Source organism: Eptatretus burgeri, chromosome 9 (genome assembly GCF_056783735.1).
Source record: "Eptatretus burgeri isolate ZD-2024b chromosome 9, Ebu_testis_v1, whole genome shotgun sequence".
Lineage (NCBI taxonomy): Eukaryota > Metazoa > Chordata > Myxini > Myxiniformes > Myxinidae > Eptatretus > Eptatretus burgeri.
Window position 1 is genome coordinate 61,411,369 of NC_140969.1, and position 20,742 is coordinate 61,432,110.

At 42.0% G+C, this 20,742-nt stretch overlaps 1 protein-coding gene across 3 annotated transcripts in view; it reads left to right on the forward strand.

Annotated features, from left to right (window-relative positions):
* The window catches only part of LOC147020194 (B-cell receptor-associated protein 31-like), a 51,080-nt gene extending 30,338 nt beyond the window's left edge, over positions 1–20,742 (forward strand). For 2 of the 3 annotated variants that reach the window (XM_085895328.1, XM_085895327.1), the window contains 4 exons: positions 1,491–1,626; positions 12,271–12,370; positions 19,030–19,159; positions 19,321–20,742. In XM_085895328.1, the coding sequence (XP_085751454.1) occupies positions 1,491–1,626; positions 12,271–12,370; positions 19,030–19,159; positions 19,321–19,330 (376 nt within the window). In that variant the 3' untranslated portion in view covers positions 19,331–20,742. Of the gene's footprint in view, positions 1–1,490; positions 1,627–12,270; positions 12,371–12,526; positions 19,160–19,320 lie in introns of all 3 variants that reach the window. The other variant, XR_015061700.1, reaches the window with a different exon arrangement.

Consider the following 20,742-nt stretch of genomic DNA (forward strand, 5'->3'; position numbering starts at 1 on the left):
GTTTGTTTGTTTGCAGGCACGATAACTCGAGAACGGAAGAAGCTACCAATGTCAAATTACACCACGACATTCAGGAGGGTGATGGCTCGCGCTGATTAGATTTTGGTCAAAATCGGTCAAAGGTCAAGGTCGCAGTGAGGTCAAACATAATTCCGTAAATTCATGTGGAGAAATGGAGTATTTTTGCTTCGCTCGTCGTTACGAGTTCGTTTTAACTTCGGTGTGTGTGTGTGTGTGTGTGTGTGTGTGTGTGTGTGTGTGTGTGTGTGTGTGTGTGTGTGTGTGTGCGTGTGTGTGTGTGTGTGTGTGTGTGTGTGTGTGTGTGTGTGTGTGTGTGTGTGTGTGTGGTAGTTATTGTGGAGTGATTATGTAGCATCATATTTCAAATCATATTTGTGGCATCATATTTGTGTGGAGGGGGGTAGTTATTGGAGACCATTCCCCTCAAGTGTGATGACTGCTTGCAGTCCCTGCCAGTTTGCCTGAGTGAACTGACATAGTTGCTGATGCTGTTTCTGAGAATGGTCAGAGAGATGTTGATCTTCACAAGCACATGATCAGATGAGCCAATTGGGACAGTGGACGAATAAGATACATAGGCGGGGAAGTTTGTCATCACCAAATCCAGAAGGGAAGATTTGCCATTGGGAGAAATCTGGGTGGGAAAATTTGCAGATTGAATCAGTCCCATGTAGTCACATGGAGTCACAGAAGTTCTGGTTGCAGAAGTTCCATGGCTGGTAAGAGAGGTACCAACACCCAGCCAATTAGCATGGTGTCAATTGAAATCACCACATATGAGGAAGAGAGAGCTGGGATGAGTGATTAAAAGTTAGTCCGTGTCGTCTGAGAGAGATGTAGATAATGTGGTCACTTTTGGAAGGATGGTACAACACCCAAACATGAGGTGGGAGTGGAGGGGAAGTCACAGCCAGCGGTACTCCTGGGGTTTGGGAGGTGCAAGAGCAGTACACAGAGAGAGATTGGTTTATTGATTGGGAACTCTCTCGTAGATTTGTTTATTGAGTCCCACATCACAGAATGTGTTGCCAACAGCCCTATTATAAAGTCATTGTGTGTTGTAGTGTAAAACAATGCCATTACAGACATCTTTTTTTTTAATCTTTTTTTATTTTTTTAAAATTTTAAAAATCAGGAAAACCTTTGACTTTGTCTCATAGCTTGTCAAACATACATACTTCACCAATATATCGTGTTATTTTTGTTCAACATTGCATTTTCTGAATAATCTTTGTTGCTGTGATCCAAGGAAATGCATCTTAACTCTTCCTGTGGGTATATTTGTAGAAATCTATGTAATCTCTTGCACCTCGCCTTTTCCCTTTTATTCTCAAGACTGCACGGGGTAAGGTGTTCTGTTATCCCTCTCGTTTTGTTCAGATTTTGGGGTTTTATTCTGTGTTAAGGGACCTAGTGTTTTTTTGAACCCCAACATTACAAGGTATGCTGATCTTGCTTCTCTCATTCAGGATCATACGTCGCCTGGTTATGCTCATCTCACAGCAGGCAAGATTACATTTGGATTCTGAGGTGCTTGAAGAACAGCTTCAGAGTGCTGATGCTGCTATCAAGAAATGCATGAAAGAAAACAAAGTTCAACAGGAAGCAAGTCTTTTAATTACCTATTTTGCATGCGTTTTCTCTGTCTTTCATAACCTGGGATTAATTGAGGATCACGTAACTCACCTGCACCCTTAATCCCAACCTCCTCCTCTCTCCCCCAACAGATTCCATTTAAAGTCGGATGGGGTTATTCATAGGATAGGGTTATAATATTGATATTTCCCTGAATTTTTCATGTAATTATTTTACTTTTTGTTGTTCATGGAGGAATATGATTTTGAAACTAACTCGTGTACTTGGGTGAATGTGAAACTTGTGAATTGGCAGTGTTGTGCAGTTGCTGTGGTGGACTATCTGGAATTTAAACTTTGACAATGTGCCAAAGTCCAAATTTGAGTATGGTATTAATTAATCATTTACTTGAGATAATAACATATGCCAGTCCGACTGGTATAGTTTTTTTAATCAATATTCCCATCATACACATTTGCAACGGTCTTGGATTGATAGACAAAATCATAACGTACGAGGGGACGTTCAAAATGTTTTACAGGGTTGCCACATTGGCTTGTCACCTCCAGGGTGGCCACAATGGATCAGATTTGGTTTGTGTTTCCATGATTGTTCTGGGACCAGGATGTTGAAATGTTTACAGATGTTCTAGTCTGAGTGGATTACCCGACAGACGTCATGTCTTTTTAAATCCCATCATCTATCTATAATTCCAGCAGTGTGTGTGTGTGTGTGTGTGTGTGTGTGTGTGTGTGTGTGTGTGTGTGTGTGTGTGTGTGTGTGTGTGTGTGTGTGTGTGTGTGTGTGTGTGTGTGTGTGTGTGTGTGTGTGTGTGTGTGTGTGTGTGTGTGTGTGTGTGTGTGTGTGACACCACTGTTTCTCGACAACCACTGGTCCGATCTAATTGAAACTTGCCAGGTATATTGCTGAGGACCTGAGGGTGTCCCTTTTCAAGGTTTGATATTAATCGGACAAGTGCTTCCCAAGTTATGGCCATTTATTTCCCAAACCAATGACAAGACACGTTGTTGCGTGGGCGTGGCCGATGGGGAAGGGAAGCTCAGCCGCGTTCCCCATTACGGGTTACAACGTATGGGCTTCCGGAAAGTGATGACTTCAAGTATTCTAATAATTTCTTGATTTCTTATGCGCATTTATAGATAAACACAATGCCCCAAGTTATGATCGTTTTCATATTAGACGGTGCATAAATTTCGGTAACATCAGAGTGCCGGTATGCTCCGAACCAGGAAGTAAATATTTTTTCTCTCTCTTCTCTTCTCTTTTTGTTTTTCCTTGCCACGACATTGCGAAAAGGTAAAATACGTTGGCGCTAATTGAATAATTGGGTATTAAAACTAAATTGCAAATAATCGTAACTGCGAATAATATGCGAACTTCCGGGCCACACACATACGGGCACGCGAGAGCGAAGAAACGGCCTGTGTGGTTGTTGTTTCTTGCTCGCGGTTTGAATATTTATTTTTTAATTATTATTATTTTTTTTTTTTTACGGGCACGTACTAGTTTTATTAAAGGCATTCGTGCAATGTCCTTGATCTTTGGCATTGATGACTCGTTCTCCATTCCAATGAATTTGACCTCTTCCAAGCCATTCCAAGGAGCCTTCCTTGTCAATCCTCTTCCTGTCAAGCTCTTTTTTTTTTTTTTTCTTTGCCATCATTAGGGCTGTTTGTTTGTTTGTTTCCTTTTACTGTGTAGTATGCATCATTTGCACCTGTTTTTGGAAGTCTTGTCACCCCTTGTAAAAATTGTGACATTGCCTTTTATCATATTTGCTGACAACACTGAAAGGTTCTACAATTTTATACCACATAGATTTGTAGTACTCTTTTACTTTATTTCACATTTTACAGCATGAGACACAAGCCTTGTGTCCATTGGATATCTTTGCGCTCCATCATTGTCATTACAGAGAATAATTTTGCAACAGATTATTCGACCAATTCACTTTTTATGTTATTTTATGTTTGTTGCAAAAAGTTTAAATACTCCCAATGCAGAAGTGTCTTTATGGGGAGCTTCTTGGCGGAATCGTGCTGGAAGTCGACGCACACCTCTTTCATTGTTTTCCTTTTTTGTGGACTTCGTTAACACAGAAACTGACAACAATCAGTTGTTCAATGGTATAATTGCTTGTCTCACTCATAGTTATGTTCACTCAATCTGAATAAGGGAAAAAGGAAACAAATTAACACTCTGCACACAAAGGCAATGTCAGTTTTTACAAGGGGTGACAAGACCTTGTGGCCACCCTGTACAAATGAGGTGCTCCAAAGTTTTTCTTTTCTTTGAGTCAGGTGGAAGTGAAAATGGCAATGCATTAACAGTGTATTCAGTAGGAAACATGGATGCAATAAGGCGATAAGAAGAGGGAAGGAAATGTAGCAACTCAAGTAGATGAGGATAGGTGTGGTGGGGGAAGTTGGGGAGGTGTGTTGATTAGGCCAAAAAAAAAAAATGTTGCATTGGCGTAACCCGCCCGACCCTAAAAATTCCACCGACCCTACGTTTTTTTTTTTTTTTGTTTTTTTGCTATCGAAAAATTTTGCCGACCCTATTTTATTGCTATTTTTGTTGTTTTGCTATCGTTTTCAAGTATCTTGTTGATTGCGATCGCGATCGCAAAAACCCGGAAGTGTTTCGGACAGAACCCGCCGACAAAAAGGGTGGTACTCGAGCCGGGGGAGATTTTGGGAGGGATTTATTAGGAAAAAAATAAATAAATAAAAAAAAGATCCTGACCGACCTACCCTATTTTTCAGTGACCCGTTACGCCAATGCAACATTTTTTTTTTTTGGCCTTAGTTAGAATTGTAAAGGGGTGTTTCAAGTTGGAATAAAAAGAGGAACAAAGGAATGAAAGTGAGCAGGAAGCCTGGATTTGAGAAATTCACAGAGTTGCATAAAACAGACACTTGTGTTCCATACATATATTGAAAATGGTGGCAATACCCCTGGGTGCTTAACTGGTAGAATATTGACCTGGAGGAAGTCAATGTGGGACGGAATCGGCAAAATGTACCAATGAACCAATATTATAGTAAATACCTATTTTTGGGGGCAAACCACCCCCCCCCCATAAATCTTCCAACCCGATTTATTTTTATTTTTTTAATGCCATGAACAAACTTTGGTGCATCATGGGTGATGAAGGTTGTGGTCAAGTTTCAGTGTGTGTGTGTGTGTGTGTGTGTGTGTGTGTGTGTGTGTGTGTGTGTGTGTGTGTGTGTGTGTGGTTTCAGAGAAGAAAGCAAATACCTGTTAAGGGGGGTACACCCCTCCTGTAAAAATACCTCCGTTGACCCCTTCAGACCTGAATGTTTTTTATTTTATTTTATTTTTTAAAAATACTGTGAACAAACTTTGCTACATCACAGGTGATGAAGGTTGTGGTAAAGTTTCATCAGAATTGCATGTGTAGCTTCTGAGAAGAAAGCAAATACCTATTTTGGGGGGCAACCTCTATCGACCCCCTCAGTGGCCGATTTTTATTTATTTATTTTAAATATCATGAACAAACGGTTGCAAGTATTTGCATGGATGGATTGATGGACGAACTGACGGACAGACGATGTGCCATCCCATAAGCTCCCAGAAACTATGTTCCAGATGAGCTAAAAATATAGTTGGTTTTAAAAAAAGAATTGTTAGTTATATTTTTTCATTGGTACATTTCATTGGTACATTTTTCATTCTTAGCCTTGTTAGGCTTTCTTGGGTTCGGTTAACCTTGTTAGGTTAGGTGTGTGATGAGGACCAATTGATTAAATTACAGTGAAAATCTGGATCCGAATCTGAGAATTTTAAAAGTGATTCTTCACCATTGAGAGATGGGGGCCAAAAACGATATTTCAAAACGTTGTGGACGGATTCGGATGAAACTTGGTGGATGATTGGGGGGCGGGGGGGGCGGGGGTAGGTGACAAGAACAAGGTGATGTGATTTTGGTTCAGGTCCAGGTGCAGATCCAGACTATCAGTGGAATACAAAACGTAAACTGTTCAACCTGGTGGAGGTATGCACTCGGTCGAGTGCACTCCACCAGTTATTTTGCAGTCATGTATGATCGAGACTTGTATAACAGTGGGGTGACAGATGGTTAAGTATACCATCAGAGATGGGGAATCCCCTGCCATTGATTGAAAAAGGTCATACATATTCCAGATAATGAGGGAGGTGAATTGGAAGCAAGACACCATTTGGTTATCATCTCAAAAAAGTTCCCCAGGGATGAGGAATGTAGTAACCAAAAATAATTGAAATCAGATAAACGGTTTTCCATTTATTACAAAAATGCAACGGAATTTATTACACAAGCAAGGGAATGAATGAACGAACAGGAAATGACCAGAGGAAAGAGTAACCAGTAAGTTTGAGGGTTGTATTAGATATCGTTCATGAGGGATGAGAACATGGCAGCTAAGGGTCAGGGATGATGTGCGATGGTGGCCTGCTGCCTAAAAGTCGTTAAAATCCAAAAGTGAATGTCAACATATGGGATGGCCAGCTTGTTATTTTTCTGAAGTACTGAATTCTGTGAAGCAATGTCCTGCCTATGTGGCACCAATGCCAATTTATTATATTAATGTTATCCTTTCTCTCAGGAGTTGCAATTGAAACCAAACGCCTTGAGCTTTGTACCCTATAGATATCCCACAACCTGCTGTTTCACATACAGGACAATGCATTAAGCACATAAGATGGTCAGCTGAAAGACCTTTCTACGAGCACTATTCATTGGTAGACATTAAGATTCCATGAAGATTAGGCGAGTTGTTGCTGATACCCTATAGTAGCCAAACTAAACATTTCTGCTACCTTCAGTCAAATGTCAGGCCTGGCCAGCCAGTTCTTGAAAGACGGGCTAAAAAAGATCTATCCATAGCTGACCCCCCCCCCCCCCGCCCACCTCCAAAGTGGAGGAAAATTTGTGGATTATATATACATGCAATGTTTAATGGTATTTGTTTAATTAAGGTACTTAAGCAGTCTCTGGCATGATGATTAGAGCGTCTACTCTGGGTTTTAGAGGCTGGCGGTTTTGTTCCGACAATAGCTGTCGGAGACTTTAAAATACCAGAGACTTTAAAAACTGCACTTGCTGCACTCAGCATTTGGAGGGTACATTGACAAACCCTGTGGGTTGGCTTCCTTAACCCACTGTGTATCGACAGAAAAGTGATGTCACAAATGGTGACACCGGGATCCAGCATGTCCCAGGAAGTTATCACTTCCACCATGATCAACTGTGTTTCTCTGTAGTCAGATGTCTGGAGTCTGTCTGCATGTGTGAGTGATTTGTGTGATCTCTCTTCCTTGAGCCTGAGACCCTGTTTAAAAAAAAAACAATAAAACCCATAAATATACACAGTATTGAAATGTTCATGGAAAAGGGAGTGTTCCCTCCTCCCTCCTTTTTTTTGTATACGTAAATTTTGAATGGGCATTTGTAACAAAGATGACCAACACAAGCCACACAGTCGCACGCACCTGCTTTTTTCTTCAATCCCCTCTCCCCTTAGTAATTCATATACCCTCTCGAATCCTTCGCCACTGAGTCCTCAAATGCCTCAAACGTCCAGCCTATCGGAGGCGGTTGTTGTGGCTCGGACGACTGTATAGTGACATGGAAAAATGAAGAGACCTGAATAGAGAAAGAACACCAGTCTGAATCTTGTTGGGTGCGAGAATCATGCCAAATGTACCTCGCGGAGATTTCCAGGAAGTGCAGAGGAACGATACCGAGTACGAGGCTCAATGTGCCTGAGCATCTTTGCTCCAAAATGAGCATTCTAACTGGTGCTGCCAAGCAAGCACACACAGTGCAAACCACACACATGATTTTGATGAAACTTGAGCACTGCCTTCATCACCAGTGATGTACCAAAGTTTGTTCATGGCATAAAAAAATATATCCAAAGGTATTTACTTTCTTCTAGTTACATATTTTGTGGGTCATCCATGCCTATCAGTGGTTACCTGGTTTTCCAGCTACTACCAGATGAACGCCTTGGGGTATTACCTCTGTTTTTATTTTTATGCCTCCGCACCAAGGGTGTCGGAGCCATTATTTTTCCAGGTTGTCCGTCCATCCGTTCGTCTGTCCGGATTTTCGTTTACGCGATAACTCAACAAGCAAATTGTATAATTTCATCAAACCTGGTAAAAAGGTAAAGTAAGACAGGGAAATTAAGTGATTAGATTTTGGGGCAGATGTTATAAAGGTCAAGGTCAAACTCTGAAATTTTACTGTTTATGCCATAACTCAAGAAATATTGGACAGAATTTCATCAAACTTGGTACAAAGGTAAAGTTAGACAGGGCAATTAACTTATGAAATTTTGGGCCAGATATGATGGTCAAGGGTCAAATATGTCAATGCAGTCATGCGCCACTTTACGACGGGGTTAGGTTCTGAGAAACGCGTCGCTAAGCGACGTCGTCGTTATGCGAACATCATTTTTTTTTTTCGTTTTTGAACATCGTACTTACACAAACCTAGACACCTCGGCTATGTAGTGTAGCCTATTGCTCCTCGGATACAAACCTGTACAGCATGTTACTGTACTGAATACGGTCAGCAATTGTAACACGCATCCAAGAGAGACGGAAGACACGTTAGTTTTACCTTTGTGCTGTTCATGACTGCCATCGGTGTTGTTTGCAGGAGCTCACAATCTCCTCTCGCATCGATTATAGAAAGATGAATAAATAGCGTTTGGATTTCATAAATACGTAATCATTGCATTGATGTTATAATTTATAAATGAAGAAACGAGCTCCTGTCAATTGCGATATATATTTTCGGAGCAGTGCGATTGTTTTAACAACATGAAAAGCTTCACCAAAAAGAAATATGTGTTTTAATTTCGACTGTAACAACGATTTATTCGTGGAATTCTTCAATTCAAAGGTAATTTACTTGCTGGAAGGTAAACGTGGAAACATTGCTTCAGTTTGAAAGCCGATTTCCTTGAATCTCAATTTAGCACAATCCTGTTTTTTCGCGATGACATTTTATGGACCTCAACGATCGCATTGTAACAGGGCCACACTGTCGTTTATTATCATTATGAAGTATTATGTACTGTACAGCGTACATAATTGTACGTGCTATTTTATACGACTGGCAGCGCTACGTCGACAACATCACTCGGCGATAGGAATTTTTCAGCAACATTTTTTTTTTTCGTTTTTTTTTTTTTTCTGAGCTGGCAGATCCGTCGTTGCCTGGAACGTCGTTAAGCGGCGCATGACTGTACTCAAGTGTTTGTGCGGGAGAACGGAGGCATACCCGTCAACTACACGCAGTCGAATTACTCGAGTTAACCTCCGCCATCGAAGATTGGAGGTTACTGTTTTCACCCCTTTCTGTTTGTTACTTACGGAATCTAAAGATTTCGTAAGTATATTGATGACTTCTGTCATCTGTTTGTGTGTGTGTTTGTTTGTGTGTTTGTAGGCACGATAAATAGAGAACGGAAGAAGCGACCAATGTCAAATTACACCACGTGATTCAGGAGGGTGATGGCTAGCGCTGATTAGATATTGGTCAAAGGTAAAGGTCACAGTGAGGTCAAACATAATTCCGTAAATTCATGTGGAGAAATGGAGTATTTTTGCTTCGCTCGTCGTTACGAGTTCGTTTTAACTTCGATTTTAATTTTGTCTTCGGTTTTTGCGATTGCTTAGGACCCTTAAAACTCGGTTGTCGAAATTCTGGTAAAAATCGGATGTTTTGGAGACGTTTTAAGATTGTATAAAAAATATTTCACTCGCCGCGTCACGGGTCGTCAAGTGGTGCATTGCGCTCGAGCAGGCGCGTCTTTGAGTCAGGTATGGTTTTGCGTGTGCGTGCTGACGGTGTTTTCGATAAAGATGGTGTTTAAAAGTCATTTTTTTTTATCCCAATAAAGGTTATCGTCGCACGCCTGACTCGCTAAGCCGTCGGATTATGTAAAGATTGTTGGTGGATGGCCGAATATTACGTTTTTGTGACTTTGATAAAATAATTGCGTGGAGAAATGGAGATTTTTGCTTCGTTCGATGTTACGATTTTTGATGGTTTGGTACAGAATCATCGTAGAAACTTCTGGTTTGCGTCGCTACCTTCTCAAGAGACAGCTTTTATTAGACAAGGTCAGAGGTCAAGTTGACGATTTCGTAAGTACCAGTCTATGACTGCTTGTTTGTTTGTTTGTCATCACGATAACTCGAGAACGGAAGAAGTTACCCATGTCAAATTACACCACGTGATTCAGGAGGGTGATCGCTAGTGCTGATTAGATTTTGGTCAAAGGTCAAGGTCACAGTGAGGTCAAACATCCAAAACATTCGATTTTTCATGATTTAGTACAGAATCATAGAAACTTCTGGTTTGCGTCGCTACCTTCTCTCGAGACAGCTTTTATTAGACAAGGTCAGAGGTTAAGTTGACGATTTCATAAGTACCAGTCTATGACTGCTTGTTTGTTTGTTTGTGTGTGTGTGTGTGTTTGTTTGTGTGTGTTTGTAGGCACGATAACTCGAGAAAGGAAGAAGCTACCAATGTCAAATTATACCACGTGATTCAGGAGGGTGATGGCTTGCGTTGATTAGATTTTGGTCAAAATCGGTCAAAGGTCAAGGTCACAGTGAGGTCAAACATAATTCCGTAAATTCATGTGGAGAAATGGAGTACTTTTGCTTCGCTCGACGTTACGAGTTCGTTTTAATTTCGATTTTAATTTTGTCTTTGGTTTTTGCGATCGCTTGGGACGTTTAAAACTGGGTTGTCGAAATTCTGGTAAAAATCGGATGTTTTGGAGACGTTTTAAGATTGTATAAAACATATTTCACTCGCCGTGTCACGGGTCATCACGTGGTGCAGCGCGCTCGAGCAGAGGCGTCGTTGATCACGTAAAGGTTTTGCGTGTGTGCGCTGATGGTGTTTAAAAGTCTTTTTTTATCCCAATAAAGGTTATCATCTCATGCCTGACTCGCTAAGCCGTCGGATTATGTAAAGATTGTTGGTGGATGGCCGAACATTACGGTTTTGTGACTTTGATAATATAATATTAAATAATTGCGTCGAGAAATGGAGATTTTTGCTTCGGTCGACGTGACGATTTTTGATGGTTTGGTTCAGAATCATTGTGGAAACTTCTGGTTTGCGTCGCTACCTTCTCTGGAGACAGCTTTTATTAGACAAGGTGAGAGGTCAAGTTGACGATTTCGTAAGTACCAGTCAATGACTGCTTGTTTGTTTGTTTGTTTGTGAACAGTATTACGGAAAAACTCCTCGATGGATTTCGACAAAACTTGGTGGGGGGATTAGGTATGGTCCAAGGATCATGCCATGAGATTTTGGACTTGGTCCAAAATCCAATATGGCCGTTATGGTGGCCATTTTGAAAAAATATTTGAATATTTTTTTTTTCATTTCTACATGTTTTAAGTGATTTCCAACCAAAGAAAAATAAATTTGTTCGAGAAAAAAAAACAAAATTTTGCAACTTTTTTCACAAAAATTTCGATTTTATTTGAAAAATAATTGAATTTTTTTTTTCATTTCTACATGTTTTAAGTGATTTCCAACCCCCCCCCCCAAAAAAAAAATTGTTCGAAAAAAAAAAATATAAAAAAAAAACCCCAGAAATTTTGCACCTTTTTTTTTTCAAAAAAATTTCGATTTTATTTTTTGGGCATTTCTACTTGCGCGTCGATCTAGTTTAGTTTATTCAATCGTGGTTCAGTAGAGTCTGATCCGTTTTGACCTACAATGAATAGCATATCAGGTTCACTTAAGTGACCCAGCAGTATTGGCGGCGGAGGTTTTGCACTCTACCGAGTACTCCCCCTCTAGTTGATTATGTACTTACCTCGATGACATAGCCTGGTGTTGGCTTAACGGTTAAGATGGCTGGCTTAAGATCTTAGGGTCTTGAGTTTGAGCCCCTGTCGTGCCATTGAAATATCACCAGGTGTGTTGATTCATGCCTGTCATCCTTCCAAGATCGGCCAAACGAGCAGCAGCTTACTGTTAACATGAGCACTACATCAGCTGCACAAGTGCGCTTCCAAAAAATGATGCGACCAGCAGCCACAGGCTGCATACAAAACAACAACCTAAATGGCAAACATTGCTACTTTTACTCAATAGCTCAAACAAGAGCTGTCCATTTGATGTTTGAGACTGGAACCCAGTAAAGCATTGATGTATATACATGCCGAAACTTCTCCAGGCTCAAAACATGGAGTCGGGCCAATTTGTCGTCATCTTGGCCTGATCGTACCAATCACTGTACACACATGGCATGTTTTCTAATGAATAAATGACATCTGAGGCAAACATGCCATCTCTGAACTATCCTGCGATTCCCTTGGGGATCTGTTGAGCCATTGCCTCAAGTGCATTTCTACCGACCTGGTGTATTTGCTTTGCCCTCTGGAATAGTGGTACAACATATCTTTAGATATGTTTTTGGCGTGTTCTTTGACTCGGTGCTGCATTGTGTTGCTGCAATCATTCAGGCCAGTTGTTTCCCAACTCGCTATTCGAGGAGTAATTTTAAAAATAATTTTGCCTTCAAACTGTAGTAAATGTACACTTTTTGTTTCCTCGAGTTTGAATTGTGTGAATCCATCGATGAACGCTTCTTCTTTTCACAGGTTGTTTCTCAAGTCGATGTTGCAGGATTAATTCCAAACAAGAAAGAACTCGAGACAGACATTGCCAAAGTTATTAAAGAGCTGGAAATTGTACGAAAAGGTGAAGTTGATGTCAAGGGTAAACATTAGCGTCTTTATCGAGCATCATTTAATACTGGGTAGAGATCACTGGTTGTGTGCTCACCACTGTGGTTAACAGTTCGAGTTTAATCTACGATACCTTCAGACTTAAAGTTGTTGTTCTGGTGCTTCACAGGTAATGTGTTATCAGAGTATGCCATCGTTTGTATGGGATATTTGATTTTCTGGCATTGAAGATTCCAGTCCACCTTACCTTGTGAAGAGAGGGGAGAGGGCAAAGCAGGCTATTATGTGGTGACTGCTTTGCTTTCCCCCTCTGTTGCTACAATGAAGCGTTGATGTCCGAAACGTCAGCCTCTTGGTGCTTCCCACGGCTGTTAGCATGCCTCGATCACCGTTCTATTCATTCCACCGATTGTTCTACCCATCCACCGTTGCAAATCGACACCGTCCTTCAACAGTAATACGAATTCTTCATTATATATCATGTGATGGTAAATTAGTTGCTTGCTTATTATCCGATTGTGCCGTATCGCATTATGGAACTTTGAAAGAACTTTCGCCACTTTTGTTGGTCATGGGCCCACAATCTGATTTCTCTCCACTTGATCTTCAGCTCTTTAATTTCCTTTTCTCTACACGTGACCTTCAGTTTCATCAGGTCTCTCTCAGCCTTCCAACCCTTCTCTTCCCTTCCGATGCCTGCATTTTGCCCTTTTTCGGTGTGTTTTCATCCTCCATGGGTAGCACATGCCCCAACCAATTCCACCTCCTAATTTTGCTCTCTTATTACCTCCGCCACTGAGGGGTGGAAGGGGGTTATGGTTTCACCCTTTTCTGTCTGTTTGTCTGTGTGCAAGATATCTCAAAACGTTGTGGACGGATCCGGACGAAATTTGGTGGGCTGGTTAGATGTGTGACAAGGACGAACTGATTAGATTTTGGTGAAGATCTGGATCTGGATCCGGATCCGACTACTAGAATTTAAGTGATTCTTCACCATTGAGAGATAGGGCCAAAAATGATATATAGCACGATATCACAAAAAGTTGTGGACGGATTCGGATAAAACTTGGTGGACAGGTTGGGTGTGTGATGACAACAAATTGATTAGATTTTGGTGAAGATCCAAATCCGGATCTGGATACGAGCGAGAATTGTAAAAGTTTTTTTTTAGTGATTCTTCACCATTGAGAGATCGGGCCAAAAATGACGACAAAGCATGATATTTCAAAAATGTATTGGGTCCCATATGTTCTCGTGGATCAGGCATTGCATGGCAGAGGTATGCACTTCTACCAAGTGCCCTTCCAGGTTGATGATTTTTCTCCTCCCTGTTTGTCTTTCTGTGCAACTTGTTCAGTATGCACACTCTCCACTAAGCTGTCTAGCCTGGGTTTGAATGTCGACTCAGCTATATAATGTCATCCTGGTGTTTCACAGGTATGGTGATTTATCAATGTGTGCCATCCCTTGAAGGATATTAAACGCGCGTCCCGTCTGCCAGTATTTATTGGCGGACATTAAAGATCCCAGTGTCCTTCGTGAAGGGTAGGCGAGTTATCGCTGTCACCATGTCCAAATTCCTGTCCTTACCAGCAGAGGGCATTGGCATCTGCGGCACAACCGTGCCCTCAGTCAGTGATGCTCTCCCACAGCCTCGTGCTGCATATGAACGAAGAAGACCAGCCATTTCTAGCCAGATGATTCTCAGGATGTTTTTGTGGTTGATGTGTATGAAAGACTCCAGTTTCTGTTATATTCCTTTCATAGAACTGACTTCATATTGCTGTCAAAGATGCTCAGCTTATCCGTGGTGTTGGCTTTATGGTTAGGGTGGTGGACTTGGGATCCTAGTATCCTGAATTCAAATCCCGCTCGGCTGTTGAATTAATGCCAGGTGGGGTTGATGCTGCCTGTCATCCTTCCGAGGTCGGCAAAATGAGTGCCAGCTTGCTGGTATCCTGTGTCGGAGTGGCGACCCGACCAGGATTGTGCCCAATAGCCCAGGAGACAGCTTCGGCAGCACCAACGCTCTGTACAGAGTATGGTCCCTATGTATATGTATATATATATATATATATATATATATATATATATATATATATATATATATATGTATATATGTATATATTCTACATCATTGTACACACAAAGAGGGAGGGAGGTCAACTGTGATTCACCTTCGTTTGTGGAAACAGGCTGCGGTGAACTGGCTGAAATGGGGTGAAACTCCAGGGATCTGTGGCATCCATGCTGATGTTTTCAAGGCTGGTGGAAATGCTGTACTCGTGTCATTGCATGCAGTTCTGTGCTTTGCTTGCAACACAGGCATATTCCCAACTGACTGGAAGAGGGGCCTTGTTGTCCCTCTCTGGAAAGGGAAGGGTGATCGCCAGGACTGCAACAACTACCGAGGGTTGACACTGCTTTCAGTGCTGGGCAAGGTCTTTGTTGGATAATTCTTGATAGGGTTCGCCACCATCTGCTTGAGCACCAGCGCCCAGAACAGTCAGGCTTCACACCAATGTAGTCAACGATTGACCATATCCTTGCCCTTCGGGTCCTCACCGAATGCAGATGAGCGTTTCGGCAGGAGCTGCTTGCAGCTTGTGTTGATCTTTGCAAAGTGTTTGATTCAGTGAATCTGGATGCCCTCTGGAGGATTCTTGGTCTTCGTGGGGTGCCACCAAAACTGATCAATCTGATGTCTGAACTGTACTCTGGTACCAAGAGTGCTGTGAGATGTGGTGATATTCTACCGTTATGCGTTGTGTGGTGTTGGCATTATTATAGCTTAAATTACCAATCCGTTATTATAGCTTATCCTTTTCAAAACTTCCTTGAATACTGATGTGGAATATATAAATCATCTTTGACTTATTTCCAGTTGTTACTGGAGTTTGTCGGGGTATGTACCTGGCCCCCGCACTCTTCAGCGCTTGTATGGACTGGAGTCTGGGGAGGATGTCTGAAAGATCAAGAGATGCGGAGCATCATTTGGGAATGTCAACATTACTGAACATTATTTCGCAGACGATGGAGTCATCTTTGTGGAGACTCTGGATATCCTTTTGGGGTCCTCGAGGTGCTGAATGAGGTGTTGGAACCACTGGGATGATGGGATTCCTGGGTCAAAACGAAGATCCAGGCTTTCAATGACATATTGGATGCTGCTATCTTGTCTGTACCTGTTTGTGGTGAGGATGTTGATGTCACAGAGATTCACCTACGTTGGCAATGATTGATATTCATGTATCTGCTGGCTGTGATCAGGTCCTGACCAATTCCCACATTCTGTTATGTCCCCTTTCTTTCATAGTATGATTCATGAACCATATTTTCACTGCTCGGGTGCTTTTCCCTGCTTCTGTATTTCATGTATTCGACTGTTGTGTGGTGTACCTGTTGATGTTGGTATGCTTCATCTGTGCAGTGCCTGCATTTGTGTGATCCGTCCCTGATGCTTTTTGGTTTTTCAAACATCCAATAGCATTTGTTTCATCTGACTGCTTCGGCGGTCCTGTGTGAATTGGTGGATCCCTTCCAAGCCGTTATTATAGCTGATCCGATTCAAAACTTCCTTGAAGTGTTCTGCCCCTCTTTGCATCTGCTCTTCTCTGGAGTGAGTGTACATCCTTTTTTGTGTTTTACTTGCGTGACCCTGCCTTTGTTTGTGGTCAACTGCCTAGCTATGATGTCAACAGTTGTCACGTCTTACTTCTCAGCTGTTGTCTCTGCCTCTTCAGCCATGTCCCCATTGGAATCTATTGTCTCCTCGTGTAAAAATTTTCACCGCTTTATTTTGATTCGGCTATTTATTTTGTAGTCCTTCCTTTTGACCTGTATTTTCCACCCTTCTATATTCTGCTTTGAACATCTTTGTTGTGTCCTCAATTGCATTCCAAGTTTGGGTGCAAGTCCAGGGGTTTAAAAAATTTTTTATGCCTTCTTGGTTCCAATTGCTTTTTCATCAGTTTTTTTGTGGGCTGTACGTCATTAATTGACTTGCAGCCTCCATATATCGGTTCAGTCTATGTTATTGGCTTATTCTAGTGCTGCAAACCTGTTCTGTCCGTCTGTTGTATTTGCCCTCCTTTTCTCTCACCTTATCAATATCACATCTCCTATATATTTGGACAGGTGCACCAGCTTTTGTCAGTTTGAATTCCATATGTACAACCATTAGTCCTTCTGCCCGGTGATATCCAAGTTGTTTTGTGTAACTTACTTGTGTGGAAAGAGAGTATATACATCCAATGCAGAGCCTGTTTGATTCACAGAATTCTACTCGCCTTTCCTCATTTTCATTCCTCACTCCAGGCTTCCAGGCTCCAGGTTCATGCCATACTTTTGCATTAATGCCTCCCATTAAGTAAAGCACATCATGGTGAGGTGCTTCTTCTACAGCTTCCTTCAATCTCTGACAGAAACTGTCCTTAACATCTTCACTGGCATCATCTTTTGGTGCACAACACTGGATTAATGGTCAGTTTTTGCCTGATTTGAGGAGAAGCGTGTCTCGATGACTCTCTCGATTCCATTTTTTTTTTTATTTTTTTTTTTTTAAGGATCGATCTACTTGTATATCGGACTGTTTCTCCATCTCCCACTTTAATTTGTCTTTGGCCCTCACATCTGTCTTTGCTCAGTCCCATTATATCTAAATCATAATTTCACATCTTATTTCCATTTTGTGCTGGCATCATAACCAAACTGAGCTACCCGAATTGAATCCCTTTGCCAGTAACATCGAATGTTTAATCGGCTTCATAATGCTTTAACTGCTGTGATAGAACGTCTGCTCCGAGTCTAGGAGATCGGTGATTCTAACCCGAGCAGAATCCTAGCAAAGACTAAAAATGGTAAAAGCTGATTCCTTGATTGATGTTTAGCTTGTGTAAAGGGTAGAGTACAGATAAATATCAGTTGGCAGTCATGTGGAGGAGGAAATTCCTAAGCTTCCCCAGAGCTTGTGGATCAAGGAGAGATCTTTTCGAGTTGTTACATTTCAGGTTCTAATTTTGGGTCAGTGGAGCCACTCTCCTGATGCTACCTTTCTTTCAGCTTTGAGTTGGGCCATTTATTAAAGCACTAACCTACAGAGTCCTTCCTACCGCTGATAGTGTGGCTTGAGTTCTCAAAGTTTTTTTTTGTAATAAACTAATAGTTTCTTCTACAGGGATGCATTATGGACCACACAAAGCCGAACCCCTCCTTTCTCATCTGAAGCTTCAGACCCAACAACGACAGAGTTATTATGTGATGGCACCCTGGCAAATTTCCTGCCTCATGATTCTCATCCATCCATCCATTGGGACCATACTCTATGCAGTGTTGGTGCCGCCGAAGCAGTCTCCTTGGCTATTGGGCACAATCCTGGATGGGTCGCCACTCCAACACAGGATACCAGCAAGCTGGTACTCATTTTGCCGACCTCGGAAGGATGACGGGCAGAGTCAACCCCACCTGATATTAATTCAACAGTTGAGTGGGATTTGATCCCTCAAGAGAGGCAGAGTGATCGGCACGTTCTGTCTGGCAGTCTGGGTCTGCCTCACCTGGTGTCGCCTGATTAGGGGAAGCTTTTTCGGGCTTGATCGCCGGTCGCCTCATCATCTCTGGCCTTGTCCGCCTTCGTGCTGGCTGGCGTCCGTCGCTCTTTCCGTCGTCCCTGGTGCTTGGTGCTGCGTTGTGGCGGTGGGTTCGAGTCCCGCCACCGGACAAGCTCGACCAGACTGCAGGAGGCGGACAGGTGCAAGCGTAGACTCGCCCTCAGCTTGCCTTCCCTCCGAGCTGAAAGGCCAAAGTAAAGACCTGACGGGGTCCGTGTGTGTGTGTGTGTGTGTGTGTGTGTGTGTGTGTGTGTGTGTGTGTGTGTGTGTGTGTGTGTGTGTGTGTGTGTGTGTGTGTGTGTGTGTGTGTGTGTGTGTTTTTCTCGCCGTCTGTGAGTAGAAACTGTTAAGTGCCTGTGCTCCTTGTAAATTGCATTTCTCATATTCGGTTTTAACTCTGCTCTTTGTGCTCCCCTGCCCCATGATAAATAAACCCCCCAATTGTTCAATGTACCAGCTCGTTGTCTCACTTTCTTTCATTGGTTTAGCACGGTGCATATTGGGAATTAGGGAGGGCGTGTGCCGTAAGTTGTCATTGGGACTGGCACGGCTCTGGTAACTCCCGCTCGGTACGCCGGACCCGGTTTGGACAGAGTCGGCCGAGGGTGTGGTTTCCCCGGTAGTTTGACAGCGTGAGTACTTAGGTAAATTGGAATAGACAAGTGGACCCTACCTCACGCCGTCGAAATATTGGCGATCACGGTCCGCTAAGGGACCCGTGACCTTTCGCACTTATCGGAGAGTCATGACCGAAATTCCGGTGTGTTCAGTGGAGACGACCCTTCTGCTCCCCCTGGTGGTCGTTTATCGCCACCGAACCCTGGCCCACAACAATACAAGCTGACAATAATGGTGCTATAAGACTAACACCTAATGAAGAGCTACAGGCAACATCAACCTTGAGACTGTCAGAGTCGATCGGAAACTTGATTTCAAATTCTGGGAAAAGCAATCTGGAAATGAGTTTGCTTTATGTAATTCACGTGTGCACACACAAAGTTTTTCGTTTCTTCCCAACTATTATGAGTATCCAGATGAAAAGGTAGCATGATTGTGTTTGCAGCTCTGGACGAGTGTCTGAGCGAAATGCAGTGTGTGAAAGACAAGGCTGAAGGACTAAGCCACGAGTACAGGCACCTCCTCACTGAACACGAACAAATGCAGTGCAGCTGTTTTCCACCCAGGGTTAAAAGGTTTGCTGTTATATATGCATGGAGGTTGCCCAATTTAAAGCCTTCATGAACAAAAGTGGAGCGTTTGCATTTCCATTAGTTTATCTATGCTACCTGTTGTTTTTTTTTTGTTGTTTTGTTTTTTTGCTATTAACATTTATCGATGGCTTGTCTTTCTGCAGGGAGAAATGAAGTAAATGTCAAGGATGAAATCAACAGTGCACACGGGTTGTATTCACAAAATACATGCACATGCACACGGGTTGTATTAACACGGGTTGTATTAACAAATCGTGATTCACGTGTTCAGTTATTTTTAATTTTTTTTTTTGAACAGCATTGAAGTTTCATGGAAGAGATGGAACACACACACACACACACACACACACACACACACACACACACACACACACACACACACACACACACACACACACACACACACACACACACACACACACACACACACACACACACACAACAAGCACAGCCACTGAGCTTGGTGGGAGTGTCATCACTTTCCTGAGTACTTCGTGGTACCTGTAACACCATGTTTTTGTGAGGTCTTCTCTCTAGCCACAAGCTCTGGGGAAACTTAGAAGGAATTCCACCCTCCATACAAATGCCAACTAATATTTGTCTTTGTTCTACCCTTTACACATGCTAAACATCCACCAAGGAATCTGCTTGTACCTTTCGGACTTATCCGAAAGTCTTTATGACTTTATGAAAGTCTTTTTTAGTCTTTATGACTCTGCTGGGATCGGAATCGCCGATCTCCTCGGCTCTGTGCGGACATTCTTTCACAGTCGTTAAAGCATTATGAAGCTGTTTAAACATTCGGTGTTATTGGCAAAGGGATTCAATTTGGTTAGCTCAATCTGGTTATAATTTGTTCAGCTACAACACAAGTGTAGTCTCAAAGGCAGAATAAAAAAGGGAATGTTGTGATTTGTGAACTGAAAACCAGCACCACAAAGGCCTTGCATTTGCAATTGCCACAAATGTCGCCATTTGTCATTTTCCAGAAGGGTGTTTGTGCATGTCATGTGAAAATCGACAAGTTCTGTGATTTGCATAATTTGTTCTATTTTTCACTGAAGCCATGAAGTTTGATGCCTTGAGGTGGATTTAAAAATGTTTTTGGTGTGAATGAAATGAGCCACAATATTGGGAATAATCAGTGATTGAAATTTTAAAACTTAAAAGCTTGTGCAGGTGCATTCACTCGGCCATTGCTTGTAACTGCAAATACAAACTGCATTTTTGATTGTACTAACGGCTCATTAGTTGCCTTAAGCTTTCCTGGTGTGAGCCTGAGTTTTGCTTCTTCATACAATCTTGGATTGTTTTGTTAAACAATGGACATGACTTGCTAAATAGCAGTATTATTTTCTGGAAGTTCTAAATGGTTTGTGCAAACAGCTGCAAAGGATGCTTTATATGGACTTGAGTAAGTTTTGCTTTTTGTTAAATTTGAGTTTGTTCCAACAATTTTCAAAGTTCTGGTTAAAATGGTTTATATGGAAGTCTGTTGATTGTCGGCTTGAAGATTGTTCCTTAATTCTCAGCCACACACCAAAAATAAATGAATGGTTTTTAAA